Source organism: Hypanus sabinus, chromosome 4 (genome assembly GCF_030144855.1).
Source record: "Hypanus sabinus isolate sHypSab1 chromosome 4, sHypSab1.hap1, whole genome shotgun sequence".
Taxonomy (NCBI): Eukaryota; Metazoa; Chordata; class Chondrichthyes; order Myliobatiformes; family Dasyatidae; genus Hypanus; species Hypanus sabinus.
In genome coordinates this window covers 2,879,331-2,907,309 of record NC_082709.1, presented here as the reverse complement: position 1 = coordinate 2,907,309, position 27,979 = coordinate 2,879,331, and the positions used below count along the sequence as shown (strand labels likewise).

The 27,979-nt window shown below is 40.3% G+C and overlaps 1 protein-coding gene across 17 annotated transcripts in view; it reads right to left on the bottom strand.

The window, feature by feature from the left end:
- nckap5l (NCK-associated protein 5-like) overlaps positions 1 to 27,979 on the bottom strand; it is a 954,759-nt gene that overhangs the window by 67,644 nt on the left and 859,136 nt on the right. For all 17 annotated transcript variants that reach the window (XR_009511536.1, XR_009511537.1, XR_009511538.1 and 14 more), the window contains 2 exons: positions 12,277 to 12,594; positions 11,017 to 11,171 (listed from right to left, as the gene is read on the bottom strand). Coding sequence is in view for 14 of the 17 variants with exons in the window: in XM_059966283.1 (XP_059822266.1) it covers positions 11,017 to 11,171; positions 12,277 to 12,594 (473 nt within the window). In the remaining 3 variants the exon portion in view is untranslated. The remainder of the gene's footprint in view (positions 1 to 11,016; positions 11,172 to 12,276; positions 12,595 to 27,979) is intronic.

The following is a 27,979-nucleotide window of genomic DNA, read 5'->3' as shown; positions in this document are numbered from 1 at the left end:
AGAATCAGAAAATTATTTCCTCAATATAGAGGAGAGGAAATCAGATAACATGCACATAAAGTTCAAAGTAAATTTAATATCAAAGTACATATATGTAACCTTATACAGCTCTGAGACTCATTTTCTTGTGGATATACTCAATAAATCCATAATGCATGAGTGATCATACAAAGTCAATGAAAGACTCTACCAACTTGGGCATTTAACCAGTGTGCAAAATACAAGAAACTGTGCCAAGACAGAAAAGAAAGAAATAATAATAATCAATAAATAAGCAATAAATATCAAGAACATGAGATGAAGACTCCTTGAAAGTGAATCCATTGGTTCTGGAAATATTTCAATGATAGGGCAAGTGAAACTGAGTTATCCCCTCTGGTTCAAGAGCCTGATAGTTGAGGGGTAATAACTGTTCATGAACCTGATGGTGTGAGTCCTGAGGCTCCTGTACCTTCTTTTTGATGGCAGCAATGAGAAGAGAGCATGTCCTGGGTGGGGGGAGGGTCCCTGATGACAATGCTCTGTGTGGATGTGCTCAATGGTGGGGAGGACTTTCCCAGGATGGACTGGGTCGTATTCACTATGTTTAGTACTGGATTAATGAGTGAGCTGTTGAGAAAAGTTAGTTCACTAAAGCCTTTCTAATGCTGATGAGGAGGAAGGAGAGAGGCAAAACACTATGAAAATGAAATATACACATGAAATAATATTTTAGCAACATAACCAAATTGTGGAAGAATTCAACAAAGCAAGCAGCATCTATGGAGGGGATTAAACAGTTGATGTTGTAGCTCAGACCCATCAACTTCCTGATGAGAGACCTTGGCCCAGAACATTGATTGTATATTCAGAAGTTCAAAGGCTCATTTATTATCAAAGTGTACAACTCTGAAATTCCTCTTTTCCAGAGAGCCATGAAACCATGAAAGTTCAGAAAAGAACGGCAGCGCCATCATCAACCACAAAATGCCCCCTCCCCCATGAAAAACGAACAAAAATGGAACAGGCACCTTGACCCCCAAATCCCTGACCCACCCCATACAAAAAAAATCTATAGTGCAAGTCCACATCCAAAACACAGAAAACCTGGGCAACATTCTCCGGGCACAACGGCAGGCTCTTCCCTCCACGGTAGTGCAGCTGTGCAATACTCAGCTATCAAAAGCCAGGCAGCCAGTGCTCACCTACAGCGTTTGCCTCAAATGTTTCCATCTCCCTTGTCGCTTTAATTGGTGAAATGGAGTCAAACATCAGCTTGTGCCCCATCCTGCAGCCTGCCCTCCATGAGGTTTGTGCTCACTGCCTCTGCTCGGAGAGCAGAATGCTGAAGCATTCAAACTTTTACATTTGTCGTTTCAATCTCCCTTGTCGCTCTAATCGGCAAGCAATGGAAACGTTAATTGTCGAACATCTGCTCGTCCGTTCCATGACATGCCTGCCATGAGGTTCACACATGCAGCATCAGTCTCCTGGAGTCCTCTCGGAGACTGAGGAGTGCTGGAACACTAAAACAATCTCCAAACTACAAATCACAGGTTCGAACAGTTCCAGAATCGTATTCAAGACCGAAAACAAATGTAAGCATATAAAAGAGGTGAAATATATGGATTCATAATCTATCCATAAGATATCAAACCAAGGAATGCTGTACGCAAGTGCCATTTTGACCAGGAGCTTCCAAAGATGCTGCCTGATTTGCTGAGTTCCTCCAGCATTTTGTGGGAGTTGTTCAGATTACCTGAACCTCTTAGGTTTAAAATAATATTTAGATGCATTTTAGGTGCCTCCTGTCTCAGCAAGGACCTGGACCAATTGCAATTTGCTATCACCACAATAGGTCAACAACAGATGCAATCTCAATGGCTCTTCACATGGCTTTAACTACCTGGGACAACACAAACACCTACGTCAGGATGCTGTTCATCGACCATAGCTCAGCATTTAACACTATCATTCCCACAATCCTGATTGAGAAGTTGCAGAACCTGGGCCACTGTACCTCCCTCTGTAATTGGATCCTCAATTTCCTAACCTGAAGACCATAGTCTGTGCGGATTGGTGATAACATCTCCTCCTCACTGACGATCAACCCTGGTGCACCGCAGGGTGTGTGCTTAGCCCACTGCTCTACTCTCTCTATACACATGACTGTGTGGCTAGGCATAGCTCATATACCATCAACAAATTTGCTGATGATACAGCCATTGTTGGTAGAATCTCAGGTGGTGACAAGAGGGTGTACAGGAGTGAGATAAGTCAACTAGTGGAATGGTGCCGCAGCAACAACCTGGCACTCAATGTCAGTAAGACAAAAGAGCTGATTGCGGACTTCAGGAAGGGTAAGATGAAGAAACACATACCAATCCTCATAGAGGGATCAGAAGTGGAGAGAGTGAGCAGTTTCAAGTTCCTGAGTGTCAACATCTCTGGTCCCAACATATTGATGTAGTCTTAAAGAAGGCAAGACAGCTGCTATACTTTATTAGGAGTTTGAAGAGATTTAGCATGTCAACAAATACACTCAAAAACTTCTATAGTTGTATTGTGGAGAGCATTCTGACAGGCTGCATCACTGTCTGGTTTGGAGGGGCGACTGCACAGGACTGAAAGAAGCTGCAGAAGGTTGTAAATCTAATCAGCTCCATCTTGGGCACTAGCCTACAAAGTACCCAGGATATCTTCAGGGAACAGTGTCTCAGAAAGGCAGCGTCCATTATTAAGGATCTCCAGCACCCAGGGCATGCCCTTTTCTTACTGTTACCATCAGGTAGGAGGTACAGATGCCTGAAGGCACGCACTCAGTGATTCAGGAACAGCTTCTTCCCCTCTGCCATCCGATTCCTGAATGGACTTTGAAGCTTTGGGCACTACTTCACTTTTTAATATACAATATTTCTGTTTTTGCACATTTTTAATAATCAATTCAATATATGTAATTGATTTACTTATTTATTTATTATTGTTTCATTTTACTTATTGTATACTTTTTCTCTCTGCTAGATTAAGTACTGCGTTGAATTGCTGCTGCTAAGTTAACGAATTTCACGTCACATGCAGGTGATAATAAACCTGATTCTGATTCTGACATATATGAACCAGCTTATCTTCAAAGATGATTTATAAATTCTCTCTGGAAGCTCATTTTAGTTTCTGGTGAAAGTAGGCATTAATTCCCATGTCGAACAATCGATAAATGATGGCAAACTCTCATATGCCCTCATAAGAGGTTATTATGTTTACGTAGAATAGACGCTAATCTGACACATTCTACCTGCTCAAATTGTGATGAAATAAATGAATATTAATTTTAAAGTTATTTTTGGAAAGTCTGCACTTCCTACATCATACTTCAAGTCCTTAGTTCATGTAGTTGGGTGGCAGGTCGGAGATATGACTCTACTGAAGGAGGTGTAAGGTGCTCCTTCCTTCCGTTAGCCTGTAGGCAGGCCACCCTTGGGCAAGATCTAGCACCTGCTTAGTTCCTGATCTGGGCCACATGAAGTCATGGGAACCTGTGGTGGATGGTCATATGAACAGCTGGTGCATATCATAAGTCCTGGTTATATGACCACTGACACCAGGCAGACAAATCAATGAAGAGTGTTGATAATGGCAGAAATCACCCGTCTTGTAAAGACACTGCTCAGAAGGTGGCAATAGCAAACCACTTCTGCAGACGAATTTTCCAAGAATAATTATGGTCATGATCACCCACATTATATGACATGGCAAATAACAACGATGGTGAATCCATATTGAAATAAAAATTGAAAGCAACAAAAACTGTAGATCTGGTATCCAAAATAATAAGAAATAAAAATATGCTCGGAAGTCTCAACAAGTCAAGTAGCAAAAGTAAACAGAGAAATAGAATCAAAAATTCCGATCAAAAGCTGCCAGTTCTGGTAACATTTCATCAATTAATTGGATTAAATGTATCTATCAACATACTGTAGGTTTTTTTTGTTCAATGGGAGACAATTCTCAAACTTACCTATTTTAACTATCAGACTAGAAATATTCGAAAAAGAAATCAGGAAAACCATGTTCATAAGGAAAGTTTGAATGAACTGGAAGTAATGTACAGATTTCTTGTATTTAGTTTTGTTTTAACATGTTAGCAGCAAAATGTCATTTATTGAGCAGACAATACCTATGCAATAATTACAGCTTAGACAATCGAAGTTGATTAGCACATTTTCTGCTCAGGTGCGCTGCATGCAAATTTACACCACATTTTCTATATCACAGCAGTAACTTTGAAAGTGTTTCATTAATGTTAAGACCGTGGGATCATAAGACAAAGCAGCTGAATTAGGTCACTCCGCACATCGTCTATTGCACCATTCGATCAGGCTGATTTATTATCCTTCTCATGCCCATTCTCTTGCCTTCTCCCTGCAAACTTTGACTCCCTTATTAATCACAAACCTATCAACCTCTCCTTTAAATATACCCAATGACTTGGCTTCTGGATGTTCTGAGATTGTAAAACAGGCTTTGTAAATGTTGCCTTTCTTCTCTCACTTATGGCACTATTCCTGGCATTGGATTTGTTTCTGCATTGCAAGTTTCAAATTTGTTTAATTGATTAGAATTATCATCCATAAAATAGTCATCTCTGTGACAACCAGATACCCAGGATTTGAACACAATAGAGCAGATACAAACATGAATAAATAAGGAACATGTGCAGGCCTCTGGGTCTCTTCTGCTAGCTCCAACACTCGATAAGATCATACCTAATGTAATTGTAACTTTAGTCTTGTAATCCCATTTATCTATGGTAACCTGGATTTCACTTTTTTTAAAATTTATTGAGAACCTACCTTTTCTTTAGAAAAATATTTAAAAATCTTGATTCCACTGTCTTTTAATAAAGGGTATTTCAAAACACATAATCCACTGAAAGTTAAAAATTCACTTCAGCTCTGTCTCACATGAACATCATCTCAAGTGATCCTTCTTTGAGAAGAGAACACATCCTCTCTAGATCCATCTTGCTCCAATCCCTTAATATTTTATATGTGTCAATAGTCACCATCTCCTAAACTCTACAAGTCAAGCATGTTCGAACATTTTGTTATATACCATTTACATCTTGTCAGATAATGAAGCAGACCACATGCAAGTGCAGTGTGATCTGGACGATATTAAGACCTGGGTTAATAGGTAGCAAGTGAGATTTGCACTGTATAAATTCCAGGCAAAGGTATTATCCGACAAGAGAAACTCCTGCTAGTACCCACGATATTCAGTGTGGCTTCAACAGCAAGTCAACATCTGGGAATCCTCATGGACTGTTGCTGTTCAAGAAGGCCCCAACACCTTCACAAGGATAGCAAGGGATGAGCAATGAAAATGGCTCAGCCTGCGAAGAATGTATCACTTTAATAAATAAACAAAAGTGTTAACAGTTGTATCTGCATCTTGGAGCTTTGCAATTTGTCACCAGCACTTTTCAATTTTTCCTTACAAAATTGGCAATTTCATAATATACTCCTTTTTCCATATGTATGCCTACTCCTTTAACTAATCTCCGATTCTTTATGACTACATTTGCTCGTTTTACAATTTACTTTACTACTTATATGTTCCATCAACAAATTTAACAACCACTCCTTTGATAACTTGATCGATCTGACGCATATTGAAACGTCATCATCCCTGATATCTTACCAACCTGAAAACAATTATTTTTGTGCTTCTCTGTTTGTTCACAAACAGCTATTCCTTTGTCCACGCAAGTATAAATTATAAAGTATTAAATTATAAATCATAAATAGAAAATAGAAAAGGGAGAGTAAGATAGTGCGAAAAAAAACCGAGAGACAGGTCTGGATATTTGGAAGGTACGGCCCAGATCAAGGTCAGGATCCGTTCAGCAGTCTTCTCACAGTTGGAAAGAAGCTGTTCCCAAATCTGGCTGTATGAGTCTTCATGCTCCTGAACCTTCTCCCGGAGGGAAGTGGGACAAAAAGTGTGTTGGCTGGGTGGGTCGTGTCCTTGATTATCCTGGCAGCACTGCTCTGACAACGTGCGGTCCAGGGATGGAAGATTGGTTTGTGTGATGTGCTTGGCTATGTTCATGATCTTCTGCAGCTTCTTCCAGTCTTGGACAGGACAACTTCCATACCAGGTTTTGGTGCACCCTAGAAGAATGCTTTCTACGGTGCAGCTATAAAAATTAGTGAGGGTTTTAGGGGACAGGCCAAATTTCTTCAGCTTTCTCAAGAAGTAAAGGCGCTGGTGGGCCTTCTTGGCAGTGGACTCTGCTTGGTCAAGTCATTTGTGATATTGACCCCGAGGAACTTAAAGTTTTTGACCTGTTCCACCTGTGCATCACCGATGTAGATGGGGCCGTGTGGTCTGCTACTCCTTCTGAAATCAACAACCAATTCCTTCGTCTTGCTGACGTTGAGGGATAGGTTATTGTCTTGGCACCATGCCATCAGGTTCTTAATTTCCTCTCTGTACTCAGACTCATCACTACCCAAGATACGGCCTACAATTGTGGTGTCATCAGCAAACTTATATATTGAGTTTGATGGAAACTTGGCTACACAATCATGGGTGTACATCCTTTCTCGTTCTAGTCCACTCTAGTCCTCTTGCATTGCATTTGCCTTCCTCAGCACAGACTCTGCCTGCAAGTTAACATTTAGGGTGTTCTGCACAAGGACTCCCAGATCCCTTTACATCTAAGATTTTTGGATTTTCTCCCTATTTAGTAAGTAGTCCGCATATTTGTTTCTACTACCAAAATTCATGACCGTGCATTCTCCTAATCTGTCTAAGTCCATCTGCATCCTACCTGTTTCTCAGCATTACCTGCCCCTCCACCAATCTTTGTATCATCTAAAAACTTGGCAATAAAGTCACCTATTTCATCATCTAAATCATTGATATACAGCATAAAAAGAAGTGGACCCACACTGACCCCTGTGGAACACCACTAGTCACTCACTGGCAGCTAACCAGACGAGGATCCTTTGATTCCCACTCGCTGCCTTCTTCCAATCAGCCAGTCCCCTAACCATGTTAGTAACTTTCCTGTAATACCACGGGCTATTAGATTCTATCGGCTGGTTCTGTTTTATCCACAATATTAATAACTTCTTCAAAGAAATGAAATAAAGCCAGTGCTTTGTAAAAATAATTATTATTGCTAAAAAATTCATGTAATTGCAGCTTTTTTGGTTTCTGCTTCAGCATTGTAACCAGCAACTTGCATGACAGACAGTAGTGAAAACAGAGAAGGAACTACTGACACAATGAAAGAAGCTCTGAACACCACTGGGTCTCAATATCGCTGCACTAAATGCCAGCAGTGTAACGGGAAGTAAAAATAAAATTGTAATCCTGCATTTAAAATCAAGCTCTTAATGTTTCTAGACACTGAATGTCTACAAGTAGACTCACTCACACATGTGCTTACATCTTTATTACTGTGTACCCAATATAATGTAAAAAGCATTCAACAATCAAAGTAATCTCATCTAAGTATCAGATACTAAATTGAATATAACTACTTCCATTCAATATTTCGACTAAGAAATAAAATCTGGAAGGTGTTGCTGATACACATGTGAATGGGATACTGTAACAAATGATGAGATTGAAGCAGTTAATTGTCAAATCAAACTCAATGTAATATTGCCCTGCAATACAAGTATATTCCATGACAATTCAATTTTAGTCTCACTGAATGACTAATATCTGTTGCTTGTACTCAGGGCATAGATTTCTTTTGGGCTTTTATACTTCTGGAGCTATATTGTCCAACCTATGGAGCTACTGCAGAAAGATTTGCAATCAATATTTATATTTAGAAATTAATCATAAACAGTGTCTGACCTTTTTATTTCAATTTTGTTTTATTTAGGACTATGTTAATTACACTTTAATACTCTAACGATCAAACTTACATTATATGATTTTTTGGAATGTCCATTAGAGACTTGCATTGACAGACTTGAGTGGAGCACCATCACAGAGACTAGAAGGACCAGAGTTTCCTCTGCTTCCTGAGGAGACTGAGGTCCCTAGGTGTTATTGGAGTATAAAAGTTGTAACTTGCTATTTGCTAGAGAATGAAGTCTTAGGAATGTAGAAGACAATGAATGGTGTGTTAATAAGAGGAAGTTAAGAGATGTGGATTATGTAGTCTGAGTTTGCTATTTGCTATACATGTATGAATGTAGAAGACAATGGTGTGGTACTGAGAGGTAGCTAAGAGATGTTTTGCTTTGAACTTGTTTGCTGTATAACCAAAACTATGTAGTCAGCCTTGATGTAGATTATGTAGTCTGAGTTTGCTATTTACTATGCATGTACCCAATTTAGTAGGAGAATGAAATCTTAAGAATGTAGAAGACAATGGTGTGTTAATGAGAAGTAGCTAAGAGATGTAGATTAGAACATGATTAAGTCAATGGGTAGAAATAATAGTGGCAGATGTACTTGTGATATGCAACTATAGATCGATTGGATATGCTAATGCAACTAAACCAGGAGATTGCTATAAAAAATGTTATGTACAAGGATCGGTGGGCAATCAGTGACTAGCTCACTGACTGTCTCAGCTTTGATTTGCGAATTAAAGTTTAATACTTCTTGAAGAATCTTCTGCGTCTCCTGGTCGTTTGTGGGGCACGAGAAAGCATGACAGAAGTGTATGCAGGCCTTTGCTTCCAGTTCTACCGGTCTGTTGTTGCCAGTACAATATTCTATGCAGTGGTGTGTTGGGGCAATGGCATCAACATGGGTAACGCCAACAGCTCAATAAACTGCTTAGAAAAGCTGGCTCTATTATAGGAGTCAACCTGAACACACTGGAAGCTGTGGTGAACAAAGGGAAATCCTTACAATTTTGGAAAATGTTTTTCATTCTCTGCATGCAACCTTGTCTGAATGAAGGAGCACCTTCGGTAACAGACGATAAAAACTACGCTGTTTCAAAGGGTGCTATAGGAGGTCATTCTTATCTTCAGCCATTAGGCTCTATGAAGAATCAACTTATAGCCAGGGAAGTGATGACCTTCTCCTGTTAGACTGCTTGAGGTAATTTATTTTTTATTCTTTCCACTTCTCTTCTAATATTTGTATATTTGTGCACCTGTAATGCTGCTGTGACACTTTAATTTCCTTGGAGATCATTATAGTATCTATCTATCTATCTACATCATCATTATGTGACATGTCATATGATGTAGGTGATCATGGTCTTTCCATGGCCATTATTGTTCTTGGCAAATTTTCTACAGAAGTGCTTTGTCATTGCCTTCTTCTGGACAGTGTCTTTACAAGACGAGTGACCCCAGCCATTATCGAAACTCTTCCAAGATCATCAGCCTGGCATTAGAGATCATATAACCTGGACTTGGGATATGCACCAGCTACTCATACGACCATCCACCACCTGCTTCCATGGCTTCGCGTGACCCTGATCGGGGTGGGGTGGGGGGGTTAAGCAGGTGCTACACCTTGTCCAAGGATAGCGGAGGGGAAGAGTGCTTCACTTATCCTTTGTTGGAGATGTATTTCTACCCCGTTTGTAGTCCAATATACAGTATTTTTTAATACTAAAATTAGAAATATATTTCTTAATGTAAATTATAGTATTTTATGTATTGCACTATACTGCTGCCACAAAATAACACAATTCATGACATACTATATGTTAGTGATAATAAACCTGATTCAGATTCTCCTGACTCTAGTTGTTCGATTGATAAAATTTTTTTGCTGGTACAGATCCATCGCCATGTCTGTCTGTCTGTCTGTCTCTCTCTCTCACACACACACACACACTTCTAGCTGCATATTAGATGTGTATACTCTGCATTTTGTTAGAAATCAAGAAACGTAAAAGAATCGAGGTCACGTCAATTTTATAAGGGCTGAAGCTAGAGCAGCTTATATCATTGCAACTTTAAAATGTGCTTTATGTTGTGCCAAACTTGAGTGCTCGATTCTAAGAAATAAGATCCTTTGCAGCTTTCTCTTTTCACCTCGTTCATGGCTAATTGATAATTTCTGTGAATAGCAACGTGATGTATTTTTGTGTCACAGGAAAATACAACAGCTTGTGTATGGAAAACAATGGACGTCAATTCAATTTGATAAAAGATGCAAGGGCTTAAAATATTAGCATGTGAAAGCAAAACTCAAGCACCAGTATTATCTCAGCAACCATGTTAGATGACAGCTTTGAATTTACTTCTTTAAAACAGCTTCACATACTATCAGAGGATCAGAGATGGAGAGGGTCAGTTACTTTAAACCCCTGGGTGTTACCATCTAAGAGGGCATGTCTTGGACCCAGCATATAAATGTAACTGCAAAGAAAGCACGACAGTGCCTTTATTTCCTTAGAAGACTGAGGACATTATGCATTACATTAAAAACCTTGACGAACTTCTACAGATGTGTAGTAGAATGTGTATTGACCAGTTGCATTAAGGTCTGGTGTGGGAACACCAATGCAGCACGGAAACAGGCCAACTCGGCCCTTCTAGTCTGTGCCGAATGCCTACTCTTTGAACAGCAAATCCTATAAAATGCACTGGATTCAGCCCAGTACATAATGGGTAAAGCCCTCCCAACCGTTGAGCACATGAAAGATTGCTGTAGAAAAGCAGTATCAATCATCAAAGATCCTCATCACCCAGACCATGCTCTTTTCTCACTGCTGCCAACAGGTAGAAGGTACAGGTGCCTCAGGACTTGCATCACCATGTTCAAGAATAGTTTCTACTCCTCAATCATCAGGCTCTTGAACAAAAAAGGATAGTTACTCTCATTAATTGAAATGTTCCCACAACCAATGATCTCACTTTAAGGACCTCATTATCTTGTTATTTCATGCTTTTGTTATTTATTGCTATTTATAGTTCTTTCACATATTAGGAAACGATAACACAAACCACACAAAGAATTAATTAAATGCCACAAGGTTTAAAATATTTGGAAGAAAAACCTTTTTTTTAAACAATAGCCTCAATGGTATCTTACCTGTGCACTCAGACTTAGGGAACAGCTTGGCTGTTGCAAATTCCTTGTTTTCTCTGACAACTTGGAATGTTCACTTTGACAGTCGTTTGAACATTGGGTTGGACTGCAACCCTCAGTTAGACGATCTTGCATTTTGTATTTAGTAACAAGGAAACCTAGCATGTAATCATATCATTAAATTGTTTCAAATTTTCTTCAACACAAGTTAAATTTCTCTTTCTGCAAGATTAAATGGTCAAGAGAATTGTCAGGATATTAATAATACTTAACTTTTAAACTGAGTTATTTTAATGCAGTTTATATAGGAAATATATTGGTGATTAATACATTTTAATCTGCTCACAATACATTAATTGTTCAATAGATATAGAAATATGCACAGGAAATAAAAGCACCAGTAAATAATCGGGTGGCAAATGCAGACATCCAGTCTATCTGGTTTATTGTATCTTGCAATGTTGACATCTTGACATGTTAATTAAGAGATTGTACTCTGCCATTGTCAGTCTGGTGTCGTCTCGCAACTAGATCACTGCAGAATTTTCCTATTAACCAGCCTTCATGAAACAATCTATTGCTCATGGATTCTATTCAATTTGTTATAATGACAGTGTCTAATCACACAGTCTGTTCTATAGCAAAAATAAGGTCAAAGACATGACCATCAGGTTGCACAGCACCTAATACATGAATGGGATCTCTCTCATGAGCTTGCTACACTACACACGTTTTTTGATCTAATATCTGAGACAGAAAATGAATGTTAGAATTCATTGGTATTTGCTATTGTTTAAGTTATTTACTATATTGTTCTATTCCACATAGAATTACAAGTTAGAACATTTGAAATTAGATGAAAATACGACACAAATATATTATACACGTCAAAGGATTCACTCTTTCCTACTTTTCCCCTTGAAGACTTGCTAACAATAACTCTAGAGCAACACATACAAAATGCTGGAAGAACTCAGCAGGTCAGGCAGCATCTATGAAAATAAATTGATAGTCAATGTCTTGGGCCAAGACCCTCCTTGACAGAAGAACTGTGTCAGCCTGAAATGTCATCTGTCTTTTCATTTCCATAGATGCTGCCTGACCAGTTGATTTCCTCCAGCATTTTCTCTGCTTTGCTTTGGTCACCCAACATCTGCAGACTTTCTCAGGTTTCTGACTCAGATTAGTTAATCTATTGCAGGACTTGCTGTCTCAGCATAGAAAGATGCTTCAATATACCACCTATTTACAAGACTTACTTACCTGCGCTGGATGGCTTGGGAAGGCAACTTGGAAATGCGAGCGCAGGTTTAGCAACCATCGTGGGGTCTGATGCTGAGTGGCCAATCATTTCTGGCCGAGGATTGCTGCATTCAGCACTGCAAGGCACTTCTCGTTCAAGTGTTTTTGCTTTCTGAGAAACTGTTGCTGTGTATGGCATCTTTTCCAGGGAGGAGCAAAGCTCATAATCAAGGCAGGATGATGTTTTGGTAACGTGTCGCCCTGTTGCCCGGTTCACGGAGTCTGGGAGGGGGAATGTCCCAATTCCACTGTCCAATGTTCTCATCTGGCAACTTGATCCTGTGATACAGCAACAGTTTGTTAAAAACTGAAGCAATTGGAAGTGAATGTTGGTACGAACAGTGGAATGGATTACTGATGAAAATATAACATTGAAAGCTTTGTCGCCAAATAGTTTTCAATCCAGATCTGTTAATGATTGAACAGTTGTATTGAAATGACACAGAAAAATATATCGATTCTTCATAGAAATTGTGATCACCCATTGTTTGAAATATGCACACCACAGATAGTGTACAAGCCATTATCCATAGTGATATGTATCTCAGAAATTATTTGCATTGTTTTCTGCACTAGCTCTCATCACACCTTTATTACGTGTGGACTTGATAATTTCAACACACTTTTCGACAGCTGCCTAGTTTCCACCATCCATAAACTTAGACATGTTGAAAGCTTTGTGGCCCAATTCACACCAAATTCTGAACACACATTTTATCTCATTGTTCTTTGACTTATAGTGAAGGTGACTTAAGCAGCACCAAGATGTTAACACTCCCTTAAAATTAGTTTCTTTTGAATTCCCAATTATGACCTCACTGACATTGGTCCATGTGCCTCAGCTTCCATTCATCTGAGTTCTATCAACCTCTTGTTCATCTACTTCATCTATCTTTTCTTATTTAGGATGATTTGTAAAAAGGGATTGATCATAGCCCATGTCTTTTTTTTATATTTAGAACCAAACTGCTTCATAATGCTCCCATGAACCTCCTGTGGATATCGTATTATATTAAAGGTGCTATTTAATTACACATGGATAACTGTATACAGGTAGTCCCCGAGTTACGAATGTCTGACTTACGAACAACTCGTACTTATGAACCAAGGAAGGAGGATGCCGTCCACCATTTTAAGTCAGATCATGACACCTTCCGTCATTTTAAGTTGTTGCTGTTGACACTGTGTTGAGTGTGTAACTTTGTATTTGGCTTAAATTTTACTTAGCAAGATTCACCCTGACACCAACTTTCCGGTCGGCTGGTGGCATAGTAAGATCATTGCCGGGCTCAAGAATGGAGGTTCCCAAGTTCAATCCAGTGACAGACCCCTCCCGAGCACATTGGGTTGATGTCAAGCTCGCAACTCGACCTCGTAAAAAAAAACACTGCCACCTCCAGTTTAAATTCCCACGTGGAATATTGAGGAGGATCAAATACCCAAACTCAGCATAGCCCCCACTTGTCCCATTTAACCTGTCTCAGTATGGTAGACTTTAGGACCCGGCGGATTCAGTACGGTGGTCCTTAGGACCCAGTGGACCTCGGGAGCCAGTGGAGCCACCCACACTGTTTCTGTTCCATTGACGGGAAGCGATCATGATTGAAAATTAAGTGGAAGTAATAAAGCAAAACACCATCAGTCATTGGAGGTGGGATAATTATATCTGAGGAAGAATGGACAACAATATGGAGATATCAATGGAAGTGTACCAATTCACAGAAATGGAGGGAGTTTGGATGGAAAAACTTGATAAGATATTTTATTACACCCTCTCAGAAATCCCATTATGATAGTAACCCCCCATTTGCTGGAGAAATTGTGGAAATCAAAATGCAAATCATTATCATATTTTTTGGGACTGCTGTGTTATCAAAAACTATTGGAGGGGGATACATAATGCCCTACAAGACATTTTTAAATGTGAAATACCCTTGGAGAATAAGACCATATATTTTGGATATATACCTCAAGAATGATTGAAAAGAGATAAATATTTAATGAATATGCTGTTGGTGGCTGGTAAAAAGACTCTTACTAGGAAATGCTTATCACAGGAGAGCCCAACTTTAAATACATAGATGGAAATTACAATGGACATTTACAAAATGGAGAAGATAACAGCATCTGTTAATCATAAGCTGGGACAATTTGATTCATACTGGGAAAAATGGTTTAACTACATAATGCCTCATAGGCCTGATTTTATTCTCACAAATCAATGAATCTGTTGTAAAAAAATCACTCCCTACTTGTACATAGTTCTTTCCTTTAGCTTGTTTTTTCTTTCCACTCTTTTCTGTAAGTGTATATCCCAGATAAATACTTTGTGGAGATTTTGTGATATATATGATTATATGATATATATGTACAATGTCTGAAATACATCTTATGGAAATGTTTGTTTGATGAACTTCAATAAAAAAAATAAATTACAAAAAAAAAGGTAAAGTGTTAGGCTACAGTCGGTCAACGATCTGAACGATTTTAAAGGATGAAGGATAAAGTGAGAATAATGGAGCATGTGAAAGGCCCTGCCCCGATGAAAGCTACAATAATTACTAAGCAACGCAGTGGTTTAATTATTGGAATACATACATTTCTTAAGTGTTTTGTATGCATAGAAAGGTAAAATATATACTATATACTAATACAAACATTTGACTAACTGACGCTAAATAATACCAGATGTGCTTGTTCCGACTTACATACAAATCCAACTTAAAGACGGGCTCAGGAACAGAACTTGTTCATAACCCGGGGACTGCCTGTATTAAATTTGACTTTGTTTCTTTCTGTAATTAATGCATATTACTGATTGAACTATACACATATACTCAGTAGCCACTATATTAAGTACACTCATTATCAGCCAATCACATACCAGCAACTTAATGCATAAAAGCATGCAGACATGGTCAAGAGATTCAGTTGGTGTTCACACAAAACATCAGAATGGGGAAGAAATGTGATCTAAATGACTTTGACCTATTGTTGGTGCCAGAGAGGGTGTTTTGAGTATCTCAGAAACTGCTGATCTCCTGGGATTTTCACACACAACAGTCTCTAAAGTTTACAGAAAGCGGTGTGGAAAAACACAAAAAATTCCAGTGGTTGGCAGTTCTGCAAGCGAAAATGTGAGAGGTCAGAGGAGGTGGCCAGACTGAAAGGTGCTAGTAGTGTACGCAATACAACAGTGATGTACAGAAGAGCATCTCTCAACACACAACACATTGACCCTTGATGTGCATGGGCTACAGCAGCAGAAGACCACACTGGGCTCTACTTCTGTACCTAATAAAATGGCCAATGACTGTATTTCTTTTTCACTCTGAAATGGATACACTTTGAATGAAAAGACATCTACTGCCATGTGATGCCATCAGGAATAGTGATTTACATAGGGTTAAGCCATACAGGAGACAATAGTGGATCCATTTCAAATTATTTTTAATATGATCTCAGTGCTTTCACAGAGCAAGTAATTTTTCTTGTGGACTGAAGAGTACTTTGACTGATATTCCAATCTTAAACTGATGCCCTAAATTCCCTTTTACATTATGAGTTTACCCACCAAATGAACACATTGATCAATAATAAAATAATGACTGTGATATTTGATTTTTTTTTTGTTTTTCCACTTGCAATGTACTCAAGTTAGTAGAGAAAAAAATATATGGCAAATCTTTGGCTAGGATCAGCTCAGACAGATCTGGAGAATCTTTCAGATTTAAGGAGCTTCACCAGTAACTTCTGAATCTTTGAATTGTTTTCCCACAATGATTTCTTTGTAATTACTGTGTTCCTATAATCTGGTGCCTTCTGCTATCGCTCAATATGTTGAGAATGAGGGAAAATCTTTGACCCCCTCACTCGAGACCACTTAGGTGGTTAAACTTCAGGGGAAGCTGCTTAAGATTAGGTATAGCAGTCTCTGTAAGTGATTATCTTGTTGAATATTAAAGATCATCCTGTATACAAGAACAAAGGAGAGTTGAGCTGCATTGATGAAGGATACATTCTAGTCTTTTATTTATTTATTCATTTATCGGATGTGGACATTGCTAGCTAAGCCGGCATTTATTGCCCATCCTAGGTTGCCCGTGAGAAGGAAGTGATGAGCTGCATTCTTGAATTGCTGCAGTCCCTGAGGTGTAGGTGATCTTGACCCAGTGATAATGAGGGAATGGCGATATGTTTCCAAGTCAGGATGGTGAGTGACTTGGAGGGGGATTTCCAAGCAGTGTTCCCAGGTATCTGCTGTTCTCATTCTCAACCAAGATGGTGGTGGTCATTGGTCTAGAAAGTGCTGCCTTAGGAACTTTGGTGTGTTATTGTAGTGTATCTTGCAGATAGTACATAATGCTGAAACTGTTTGTCGATGGTTGAGGGATTGGATGCTTGTTGAAGGGGTACCAGTCAAGTGGGCTGCCTTGTGCTGGATGATGTCAAGCTTTTTGAGTGTTGATGGAGTTGCACTCATCCAGGCGAGTGGAGAGTATTCCATTACACTCCCGATCTGAGCCTTGTAGATGGTGGACAAGTTTTCGGGAGTCAGGAGGTGAGTAACATGCTGCAGGATTCCTAGCCTTTGACCTGCTCTGGTAGCCATGGTGTTTATATGGCTAGACCAGTTCAATTTCCCCAGGATGTTGAGGGAATGGAATTCAGTGATAGTGCTGTCATTGAATGTCAAGGAACGATGGTTAGAGCCTCTCTTGTTGGAGATGGTCATTGCCTGGCACTTGCATGATTCGAATGTTACTTGCCACTTGTCAGCCCAAGCGTGGATATTGTCCAGGTTCAGCTGCATTTGGATATGAATTGCTTCGCTATCTGAGGAGTCACGAACAGTGCAGAACATTGTGCAGTCATCTGCGAACATCCCCACTTTTAACCTTATGACAGAAGGGAAGTCATTGATGAAGCTCAGAGAAGACTCAATGGGCCAAATGGCCCAATTCTGGTCCTGTATCGTGTGGACTTATGGGAGTTGGAAATTGGAACCAATCGCACAATTAGTGGGGCAGGTATTGAGGGCTCATTAATTCAATACTGGAGAGTAAAGGAGAAAGAGATTACCCAGCCCAGCTTTGTACCAGCAAGGGTACAGAGCCCAGTGGCTGGGCTAGCAAGACAACAGGCTCCAAGTTTCCCCTCAATGTGCCAAAGGGAACATTGCACAGGGAACACAATACTCAAAATAAAATTATGTCAGGAGCAAAAGGCTAACTTATGGCAAGAAGGATCTGGTCGATTTTTCCGGGTAGAGAAAATGATTCAGAAATGTTTATTCTCATATTTCAATCTATGAGAAAAATGATTTTCATTTCCTGAAAAAGAAAATGGGTAATACAATAGAATTTCCAAGCAAACTTGTTTTCTTTGCCTATTTTTAAATATGTTCTTTGCTTTATCTATTTGCATAAGGATTACAAGGAGGGCAATGATTTCAGACAAGGCAGAATATATTTTGTGTGATTCAAAGCCATGAAACATGCAGCAGAAGCTGCTGCTGATGGGAAAATCTGCTTTCAGGATTCACTTTCAGTTTTATGATCATTGAAATATGATCAGCAAAGGTGAAATGACACTCCAACTTTCCTATATTAATAAATAGCTTACATTTTTCATTTTTATGCTGAATTAATAGCAGAGTTGGAAAGTAATTTCCTTTTGAGACCTTTTCCAAAGAGTACAGTGCTATGGAGAAGTGTCTGAGGCTTCTCTTATTTGGATAATATTAAACATAAAGTCAATTAATTTTCACCTTTCTTCCTCCCAACTTTACGCCAACATTCCTCCCCTCCCATTCTTGAAGCTCTTGGTCTCCTTAGGTCCATTAATTCTGTGACAATATTAACAATGCTGACATCAGGTGTCTAATATAGAAAGTATTCACTTCAACACCATCAGTAATCCTATTTTAATGATCATATGGAATTAATACATACTACACTTCTGGTTTAAGGTGATGCTGGTGAATTCTAGCGACTACTTGCTGGTGGCCAATGAAATAAAGAGGGCCACTAAAGATTTTGTTATTCACGCTTTTCCTGGTGAACAATCACGGCAAGGTGGCTTTCCTTTCGGAGTGGAACTGTTTGACCTGGCATTTTTGTGGTGTGGGTTGCAGTCTTGGACAGGTAGGGTGGTTGCAGGACGTCAGGGCTGGAAAGCCCAGAGTGGACGGAGGCAATTCGATATTTTGGAGCCAAGATGAAGCGAAGAAAGATCCAAGGTTTGATCGATTTAAGAGCTGAGCCAAATTAAAAAAGTCAGGTACGGGCCAAATTGATACGCAGAGCCCAAGCCCAAGGGGGATTTGAAAAGGCAGAACCTGAGCACAAAAGCAAGGAGTGATCTGAGGTTTGGATGATTTAGACCATAAGACATAGGAGCAGAATTAGGCAATTTGGCCCATCATGTCTGCTCCACTATTCTATCAAGGCTGATCCTGTTTTCCCCTCCCCAGTCCCTCCCCCCAGCCTTCTCCCTATAACCTTTGATGTTGTGTCCAATCAAGAACCTATCAAGCTCTGCCTTAAATGCACCCAATAACCTGGCCTCCACAGCTGCCTGTGGTAATAAATTCCACAAATTCACCACCCTCTGGCTGAAGAAATTTCTCCACATTCCGGTTTTAAATGGACACCCCTCTGTCCTGAGGTTGTGCCCTCTTGTTCTAGACTTCCTCATCATGTCAAATATTCTTTCCACATCTACTCCATCTCGACATTTCAACATTCAAAAGGTTTCAATGAGATATCCCCTCATCTCTCTAAATTCCATTGAGTGCAGACCCAGGGCTATCAAACATTTCTCATATGATAAACCTTTCATTCCTGGAATCATCCTTGTGAACCTTCTCTGAACCCTCTCCAATGCCAATACATCTTTTCTAAGATGAGGAGCCCAAAACTGTTCACAATACTCAAGGTGAGGCCTCACCAGTGCCTTATAAAGCCTCAGCATCACATCCCTGCTCTTGTATTCTAGACATCTTGAAATGAATGTTAATATTACATTAGCCTTTCTCACCACCGAATCAACCTGCAAGTTAACTTTTAAGGTGTTCTTCACAAGGTCTCCCAAGACCCTTTGCACCCTAGACTCTTGGATTTTCTCCCTGTTTAGAAAATAGTATGCACATTTATTTCTACTCCCAAAGTGAATGACTGTGCATTTTCTAACATTGTATTTCATTTACCACTTTCTTGCCCATTCTCCTAATCTGTTAAAGTCCTTCTGCAGCCTACCTAGATCCTCAACATTTCCTGCCCGTACACCAATCTTCGCATCATATGCAAACTTGGCAACAAAGCCAAGTATTCCATCATTGATATACAGGATAAAAAGCAGCGGTCCAACCAACAATCTCTGAGGAACACCACTAGTCACTGGCAGCCAACCAGAAAGGGATTCTTTTATTCCCTCTCTCGGTCTCCTACAAATCAGCCAATGCTCTAAACATGCCAGTAACATTCCTGTAATTCCATGGGCTCTTAACTTGTTAAGCAGCCTCATGTGTGGCGCCTTGTCAAAGGCCTTTTGAAAGTTCAAATATACATCATCCTCTGCATCCCCTTTTTCTATCCTGCTTGTTGTTTCTTTAAAGAATTCCAACAGGTTTGTCAAGTAAGATTTTACCTTGAAGAAACCATGCTGACTTTGACCTGTCCTGTCTTGTGTCACCAAGTACTCCATCACCTCATCCTTAACAAATGACTCCAATGTCTTCCCAACCACTGAGTTCAGGCTAACTAATCTATAGTTTCCTTTCTGCTGCCTTCCTCCTTTCTTAAACAATGTAGTGACAGTTGCAATTTTGCAGTCCTCTGGCACCATGCCAGATTCCAATGATTTTTGAAAGATCATTTCTAATGCCTCCTCAATCTGTACCACTACCTTTCTCAGAACCCAAGGGTGCAGTACATCAAGTCCAAGTGACTTATGTACCCTAGGGTCTTTCAATTTTTTGAGCACCTTCTCCTTCGTGATAGCAACTGCACTCACTTCTCTTCCCTCACACCCTATAACATTTGGCACACTGTTCGTGTCTTCCACAGTGAAGACTGATGCAAAATACTCATTTAGTTCATCTGCCATTTACTCGTCCCCTGTTTTCCGGCCTCATTTTCCAGTGGTCCTATATCCACTCTCATCTCTCTTTTATTTTTATACTTGGAAAAAGGTTTTCCTATCCATCTTGATATTGTTTGCCAGCTTCCTTCCATATTTCATCTTTTCCCTCCTAACGATTCTATTAGTAGTGCTAAATAGGGTTTTAAAAGCTTCCCAATCCTCTGCCTTCTGACTCATTTTTGCTTTGTTTTATATCCTCCCTTTTGTTCTACATTAGCATTGACTTCCCTTGTCAGCCACAGTTGTACTATTTTGCCATTTGAATATTACTTTGTTTTTGGAATTCATCTATCCTGCACCTTCCTCCCTTTTCCTAGAAGCTCATGCCATTGCTGCTGTGCCAGCAGCTCCTTCCAACCAGAAGCAGGAGATTGGCCAGTTCTGTTCACTGCTGCATGGGGTTTGCTCCTCTCTCTACCGGACTGAGGCTATGACCTGCACCTAGTGGATTTGTCGATTGGCCGTAACGATGCCTGGCACTGTGAACTTCGGTTCTGAAAAGTGTTTGCTTGCTTTATTGTTTGCATGATTTGTTTTTTCCCTCTCTGCACAATGGGTGTTTGACAGGTTTTTTTTTGCTTTAGTGGGTTATATTGTGGTTTTTTGTTTTGTGGCTGCCTGTAAGGAAACGAATCACAAGATTGTGTAAAGGACACATAGTTTGATAATATGTGCTTTAAACTTCAGTGGGTTTTGTTTTGGATCAGTTTTCCTTGTTATATCTTTGTTGAAAACTTCCTCATTTTTAACCTTTCCTTGGGATGCCTCTGCAAAATGCACTTATTAGAGAGATTTATTTATTTGTTTAGTGAGATCCAAAACAAAATAGGCCCTCCCGGCACTTGGAATCGCACTGCCCAGCAATCCCCCAATTTAATCCCAGCCTAATCATGGGGCAATTTTCAATGACCAATTAACCTACCCGCTGGTACATCTTTGGACTGTGGGTGCACCCCGAAGAAACCCACGTGGTCACAAGGAGAACATACAAGTTCCTTACAGACTGCAGTGAGAATTGAACCCAGACTGCCTGTACTGTAGAGTGTTGTGCTTCATTATGCTAATGTGCTGCATTATGGGCATTACAATGGAGCAGCCATCTCTTAGTCACAAAGTTTGTTTATCATCATTCTTTCCCCATTTTTCTTCCTTTTGTGGTTCTTCCTGACTGATAATTATGTTGATGGTAATGAAGCTGACCAAATTCTGGTAGTGGTACCTTGAATAAACTCTGAAATGTGTCACATGCATGACAAATCTTTAAATACCATAATTGGTATTTGCTAGGTAGAGAGGGGATATTACATGGGCTATACCTCTGTTTCACAAACCAGTCTCTCAATTAGAAGGGACAGGACCAAGGACTATTTCTTGAGCTTCCACTTCCTTATGAGATTTGGCATAAAGTTGGAAAACATAATGCTAAGTATGACAAGCCACATGAAGTGCATCCAGCTGCAGCTCCTTGAAGACCGTGTTAGGGAACTGGAGCAGCAGCTGGATGACCTTCGGCTTGTACAGGAGAGTAAGCATATAACTGATTGGGTTACTGGCATTGAGCATGGGTCTATGGTGCAGAAGGGAAAGAGGGAGAAGAGGGGAGGGTAGTGATAGGGGCTTTGATAGTTGGAGGAGCAGACAGAGATTTTGTGGACATGAATGGGACACCTGGAAGGTATGTTGCCTCCCAGATGCCAGGGCCAGGGATGTCTTGGATCATGTCCTCAGCATTTTAGAGGAGGACGGGGAGCTGCAGAAGGACTCAGACAGGTTTGGAGAATGGGCAAGGAAGAGGCAAATGAAATACAATGTTGGAAAATGCATAGTCACGCACTTTGGTAGGAGAAATAAATGTGTGGACTATTTTCTAAATGGGGAGAAAATCCAAAAATCTGAAATGCAAATGGTCTTGGCTATCCTTGTGCAGAACACCCTAAAAGTTAACTTGCAAGTTGAGTCAGTGGTGATGAAAGGAAATGCAATGTTAGCATTCATTTCAAGATGTGCAGAATACATGAACAGGGATGTGATGTTGAAGCTTTATTAGGAACTAGTGAAGCCTCACCTTGAGTATTGTGAATAGTTTTGGGCTCCTTATCTAAGAAAAGATGTGCTGACATTGGAGAGGGTTCAGAGGAGGTGCACAAAGATGATTTCTGGAATGAAAGGGTTATCATATGAGGAATGTTTGATGGTTCTGGGTCTGTATTCACTGGAACTTAGAAGGATGAAGGAGGATCTCATTGAAATCTATCGAACGTTGAAAGTCCTAGACAGTGTAGATGTGAAAAGGACATTTCCTTGGTGTGGATTTTAGGACAAGAGGGCACAGCCTCAGGATAGAGGGGTGTTCATTTAAAATAGAGATGCAGAGACATTTCCATTAAATAATCACATAGCAGATCCGTTAATTAGTGTGTTAACCACATTTCTCTCGATTACCTTAACACCCTAAATTCTATCAATTCTTGTCCTTAACAACATAGGCAATGAAGTTTCCACCACCTTCCTGGAGAAATAATTTAAAATATTCTTCTAAATGAAGAAATTTATTTTCATCTAAGTTCTTGATTGCTGCTCCTGAGTAATGCTTGCTTGAATTAAATTTGTAAGTTGGTTTATTATTGTCATATGAACTGAGGTACAGTGAAAAACATGTCTTGGATACCATATGTATCGATTAATTTCATACAGCTCTACGTTGAGGTAGTATGAGGTTAAAGTTACAGCAGACTGCAAAATAAAGTATAACTGTACAGGGAAAGTGCAGAACATGTAGACAGTAAGGTCCAAGCTCAAAGTGAGGTACACCAAGGTCTCAAGGCCTTCTTATCGTACTAAAGAACTATTGAATAATCTTAGAACAGAAGCATGAAAGCTGTCCCTGAGTCAGGTGGTACACTCTTCAAGTCCTTAGTATTTTCAGCCTGATGAGAAGAGAGAATGTGGTGGGATCCTGGCTGCTATACTGAGGCCAGAAGAGATGTAGACAGAGTCTATGTAGGAGAGGCTGATTTCTGTGATGTTGAGGTGTTGTTAGCTATGATGTTACTGTGGTTAGACAAGAATTGGCAATGATCTGTCTTAGGGACCTAATACTCTCAACCCACTTGACCTCAGCAACATTGATGTAAACAGTAGCATGTGTACCACTTCCTTCCTGAAGTTAATGACCAGCGCTTTTATTTTGTGGGCATTGAAGAAAGGGTTATTATCATAGCACCATGTCACTCAGCTAGTTCTCTCTGATACATCATTCTTGGTTGGGTCACTCCGAGATGTGATTCACAAATTTGTTATCTTGTAGATGGAGAATCTGGACCACCAGAATCTCCACTACCGGAGACACTATCTCTGCATTTATCCTGTCGTTTATACAGAATTATGTATGGTCCAATAAAACACCTCCCATTCTTTGAAACTCAAGAGAATATAGATTCACTCTGCTGAATTCCTCTTCATAGAACAATTCCTATCAATACTAAGAATTAATCTTGTGATTCATCCTGTGGTACCTTGATTACAAATCAATGTTAAAAACCTAGTATTTTTAATTCTCCACTGAATAAACAAATATCACACCAAAGTACTCTTGATGACTGCTTCAAATTTTGTAATTATACTGTAATGTTTCCTAATTGTCAAAATTTTGGGCAACCATGAAATGTGATTTTAAATGATACAATTGATCATATGCACAAAAATCCAACCTTAAACAGTCTTTCTGTCACAAGTAAAAACATAATATAATACTCCGTGATTTTTTTTTGATTTTTTTAAAGTAATAGAACAGCAAAAATCCTGACTATTGAGCACTTAAGAGTTATTCAAGAATAAATGGATTTAGGTGTTCATATGCTTTTTCACTAAAAGCTAGTGCACAAGTTCAAAAAGTAATTGAAATGCTAAATTGAATGTCAGCCTTTATCTCCGGGGAGCTGGAAATACAAAAGTGAGTAAGTCATGCTTCAGCTCCAGTCTTGAACAGACCCCATCTGGAGAAACGTGATAAAATTGTGGATGTAATGTTCGATTTAGGAAGGGCACAGGAAAAAAGTTCACCAGAACTATGCTCTGCTAGAAGGTTAAATTATGAAGAATAGATTAATCTGAGCATTAATGAGCATGTATTGCTGTGTGTCAAATGCATTACCAATGCATTTAAATAGCTAGTGATTGGGTTATTGTGAACAAGGCCTACCTGGGTAATCTCATATTTTCCTGAGAAGATATCAATGTTAGAGTTCTTATAGGGTACTTCAGCATCCTGGTTTTCAGCAGCTTTGGTTAGTTAGAGGCATGGTTAGTTTAGCCACCGATGGCTTTAGTTTTATAGCCTGGTGTTGAGTTCCATGGATTTCACCAAAATCAGTGATCTCAGGCTTTTCTTATTCATGTAATGTGTGGAGTGAGTCAAACTGACTGCATATCAGATAAGCTTCTGTGAAATCAAGGTCCCTGAAGGAAAAGCTGAGGTGTGCCATCCACAGAGTGAGCACCTCAGGGTGAAAACCAAAAACAACTGCTGATGCTGGAAAACTGAGGAAAAACTCAGTTCCCCTTTCCACGAATTCTGTCTGACCCACATTGTCATAGAGTCAGAGAGAAGTACAGCACAGAAACAGGCCCTTTGGCTCATCTAGTTCATGCCAAAACCAGTTAAACTGCCTTCTCCCATCGACCTGCACTCGGACCATAGGCCTACTATCCATGTACCTATCCAAACATCTCTCAAATGTTGAAATTGAGTTCACATGCCAGAGAGTTTTTGACATTGTCTCTTTCTGCTTCTGGATGAAGATGACTACAAACAGTACAATCCAGCTTCACCATCATTGAGAATAAATATGGTAAAAAAGAAACCTTCTCTTCCTAATATTTGTATAATTATTTGCCATGATTAATAATTAGGTGACTGAACTGTGGAGTCTAAGTATGTGACAGATCAATTACGTCTAGAGCGGAGGTTCCCAACATTTTCATGCCATGGATCAATACCAATAAGCAAGGGGTCCATGGACCCCAAGTTGGGATCCCTGGTCTCTAGCAAGCTACCTCTAATGTTTATCACACAATAGTCCTGCTAGGCAGCAATGAATTTTCAGGTGTTCTCTGTGCTTCTCGCAAGATACAGCTTCATACTTCTCTGAAGCAAGCTTTATGTCATATCCAGAAAATAAAGTCAGAGATAAGCTGGGCCATGAGGTTATTGGTGATGCTGAAAATAAATATTTTGCTCACAGATTTCTAATTTTCTTTTGCTCAATGTCACAACAATCTGGGTGAGTGAGTGATCTGTTGGTCAGATCAACCATGGATGTTGTGTCCTAGTAGGACTGCCTTAGGGAGTTCAGTTCTGTATTTTTGCCTCACCTGAAGCCTTCTCCCTGAGTGGGTATATCCGCAAGGCAGAGGAGGTTTGAGATTTATCCTCAACTCTTTTTTACCCTGGAGTCATAGAAACATAGAACACCTACAGCACAATACACGCCCTTGGGCCCACAAAGCTGTGCCAAACATGACCCTACCTCAGAACTACCTAGGCTTTACCTATAGCATTCTCTTTTTCTAAGCTCCTTGTAGCCAACCAAAAGTCTCTTAAAAGACCCTATCGTATCCACTTCCACCACCGTTGCCGGCAGCCCATCCCACGCACTCACCACTCTCTGCGTAAAAAACTTACCTGACATCTCCTCTATATCTACTGCCCCGCACCTTAAACCTGTGTCCTCTTGTGGCAACCATTTCAACCCTGGGAAAAAGCCTCTGACTATCCACACGATCAATGGCCTCTCATCACCTTATACACCTCTATTAGGTCACCTCTCATCCTCCGTCGCTCAAAGCAGAAAAGGCTGAGTTCACTGAAATTCTCCTAGATGAACTGCCAACCACAGCTGATGAGTCCCATCTGCCTGAAGCGACTGGTTTTACGTGCCAGTAACCTGCCTTTGCCACTTCTTCTGTCAGTAGAGATGGTTCCGATGGATGTAGTAACCAAGCTAGCAGTTGGATTTGGTTGTCAGAGGCAATTCATCAACCTCACAACTTAAACTTGGTATTTCCAGTAAATGGCGATGTGTTTGGAAACAGTGGCCTCTCAGGGTCCAACCAGAGGTACTACTCCCTTTTGTAAGTGTCTATTTTGTATGATCACAAGACAATGCTGGACATTAAGAGCTTCAAGTAGACCAGACCAACCCCATTAGCGAGCTGCTGATTGAGGACGAGCTGGATGGTGCAGACCACGTCACTGCCTGCTACAGAAAGGAAATGAGTCAACACGCAAAGGCAGCATGTAGTCCAACAGTGAATGAGCATCTTGGACACTCAAGACCCTGTTGGATATTGACACGGCTGTTTCCCTTGTTTATTGAGATAGACAGCGGGGAAGCAGCGAGGCCTTGGGGTAGCATGGAGTCAGTCTCAGGCAGCAGTCCAGCGGAGGGGACACCAGAGGTGCCCATGCTGGGTTGGGGCTGCTCCCCCATCCATCCACCATTGATACCGCCCTCCCGTGTTTGATCGGTGGAATGACTAGCAGTGTTGTGTGCATTACTGTGTGTGTATGTCCGTCTGTGGATTGCTGAGACGTGCGTGTCCCTGATGTTAACCCCCATGCACCATGCATCAGTTTACAGGACACGTTGCTCAAGGACATGGGTTATGCACTTTTTTGTACTGTCTGGTGACTAACACGAGGATCTCTCAGTATCACATCATGAACAACAGGGTCTCTCAGTATCACAACAGCAACACCAGGGTCTCTCAATATCACAGAACGAACACCAGGGTATCTCAGTATCACAACAGTAACACCAGGGTATCTCAGTATCACAGCAGTAACACCAGGGTATCTCAATATCACAGCACGAACACCAGGGTATCTCAGTATCACAACAGTAACACCAGGGTATCTCAGTATCACAGCAGTAACACCAGGGTATCTCAGAATCACAGCAGTAACACCAGGGTATCTCAGTATCACAACAGTAACACCAGGGTATCTCAGAATCACAACAGTAACACCAGGGTCTCTCAGTATCACAATAGTAACACCAGGGTATCTCAGAATCACAACAGTAACACCAGGGTATCTCAGTATCACAATAGTAACACCAGGGTATCTCAGAATCACAACAGTAACACCAGGGTCTCTCAGTATCACAACAGTAACACCAGTGTCTCTCAGTATCACAACAGTAACACCAGGGTGTCTCAGTATCACAACAGTTACACCAGGGTGTCTCAGTATCACAACAGTAACACCAGTGTCTCACAGTATCACAGCAGTAACACCAGGGTATCTCAGTATCACAGCAGTAACACCAGGGTCTCACAGTATCACAACAGTAACACCAGTGTCTCACAGTATCACAGCAGTAACACCAGGGTCTCTCAGTATCACAACAGTAACACCAGTGTCTCTCAGTATCACAACAGTAACACCAGGGTGTCTCAGTATCACAACAGTTACACCAGGGTGTCTCAGTATCACAACAGTAACACCAGGGTGTCT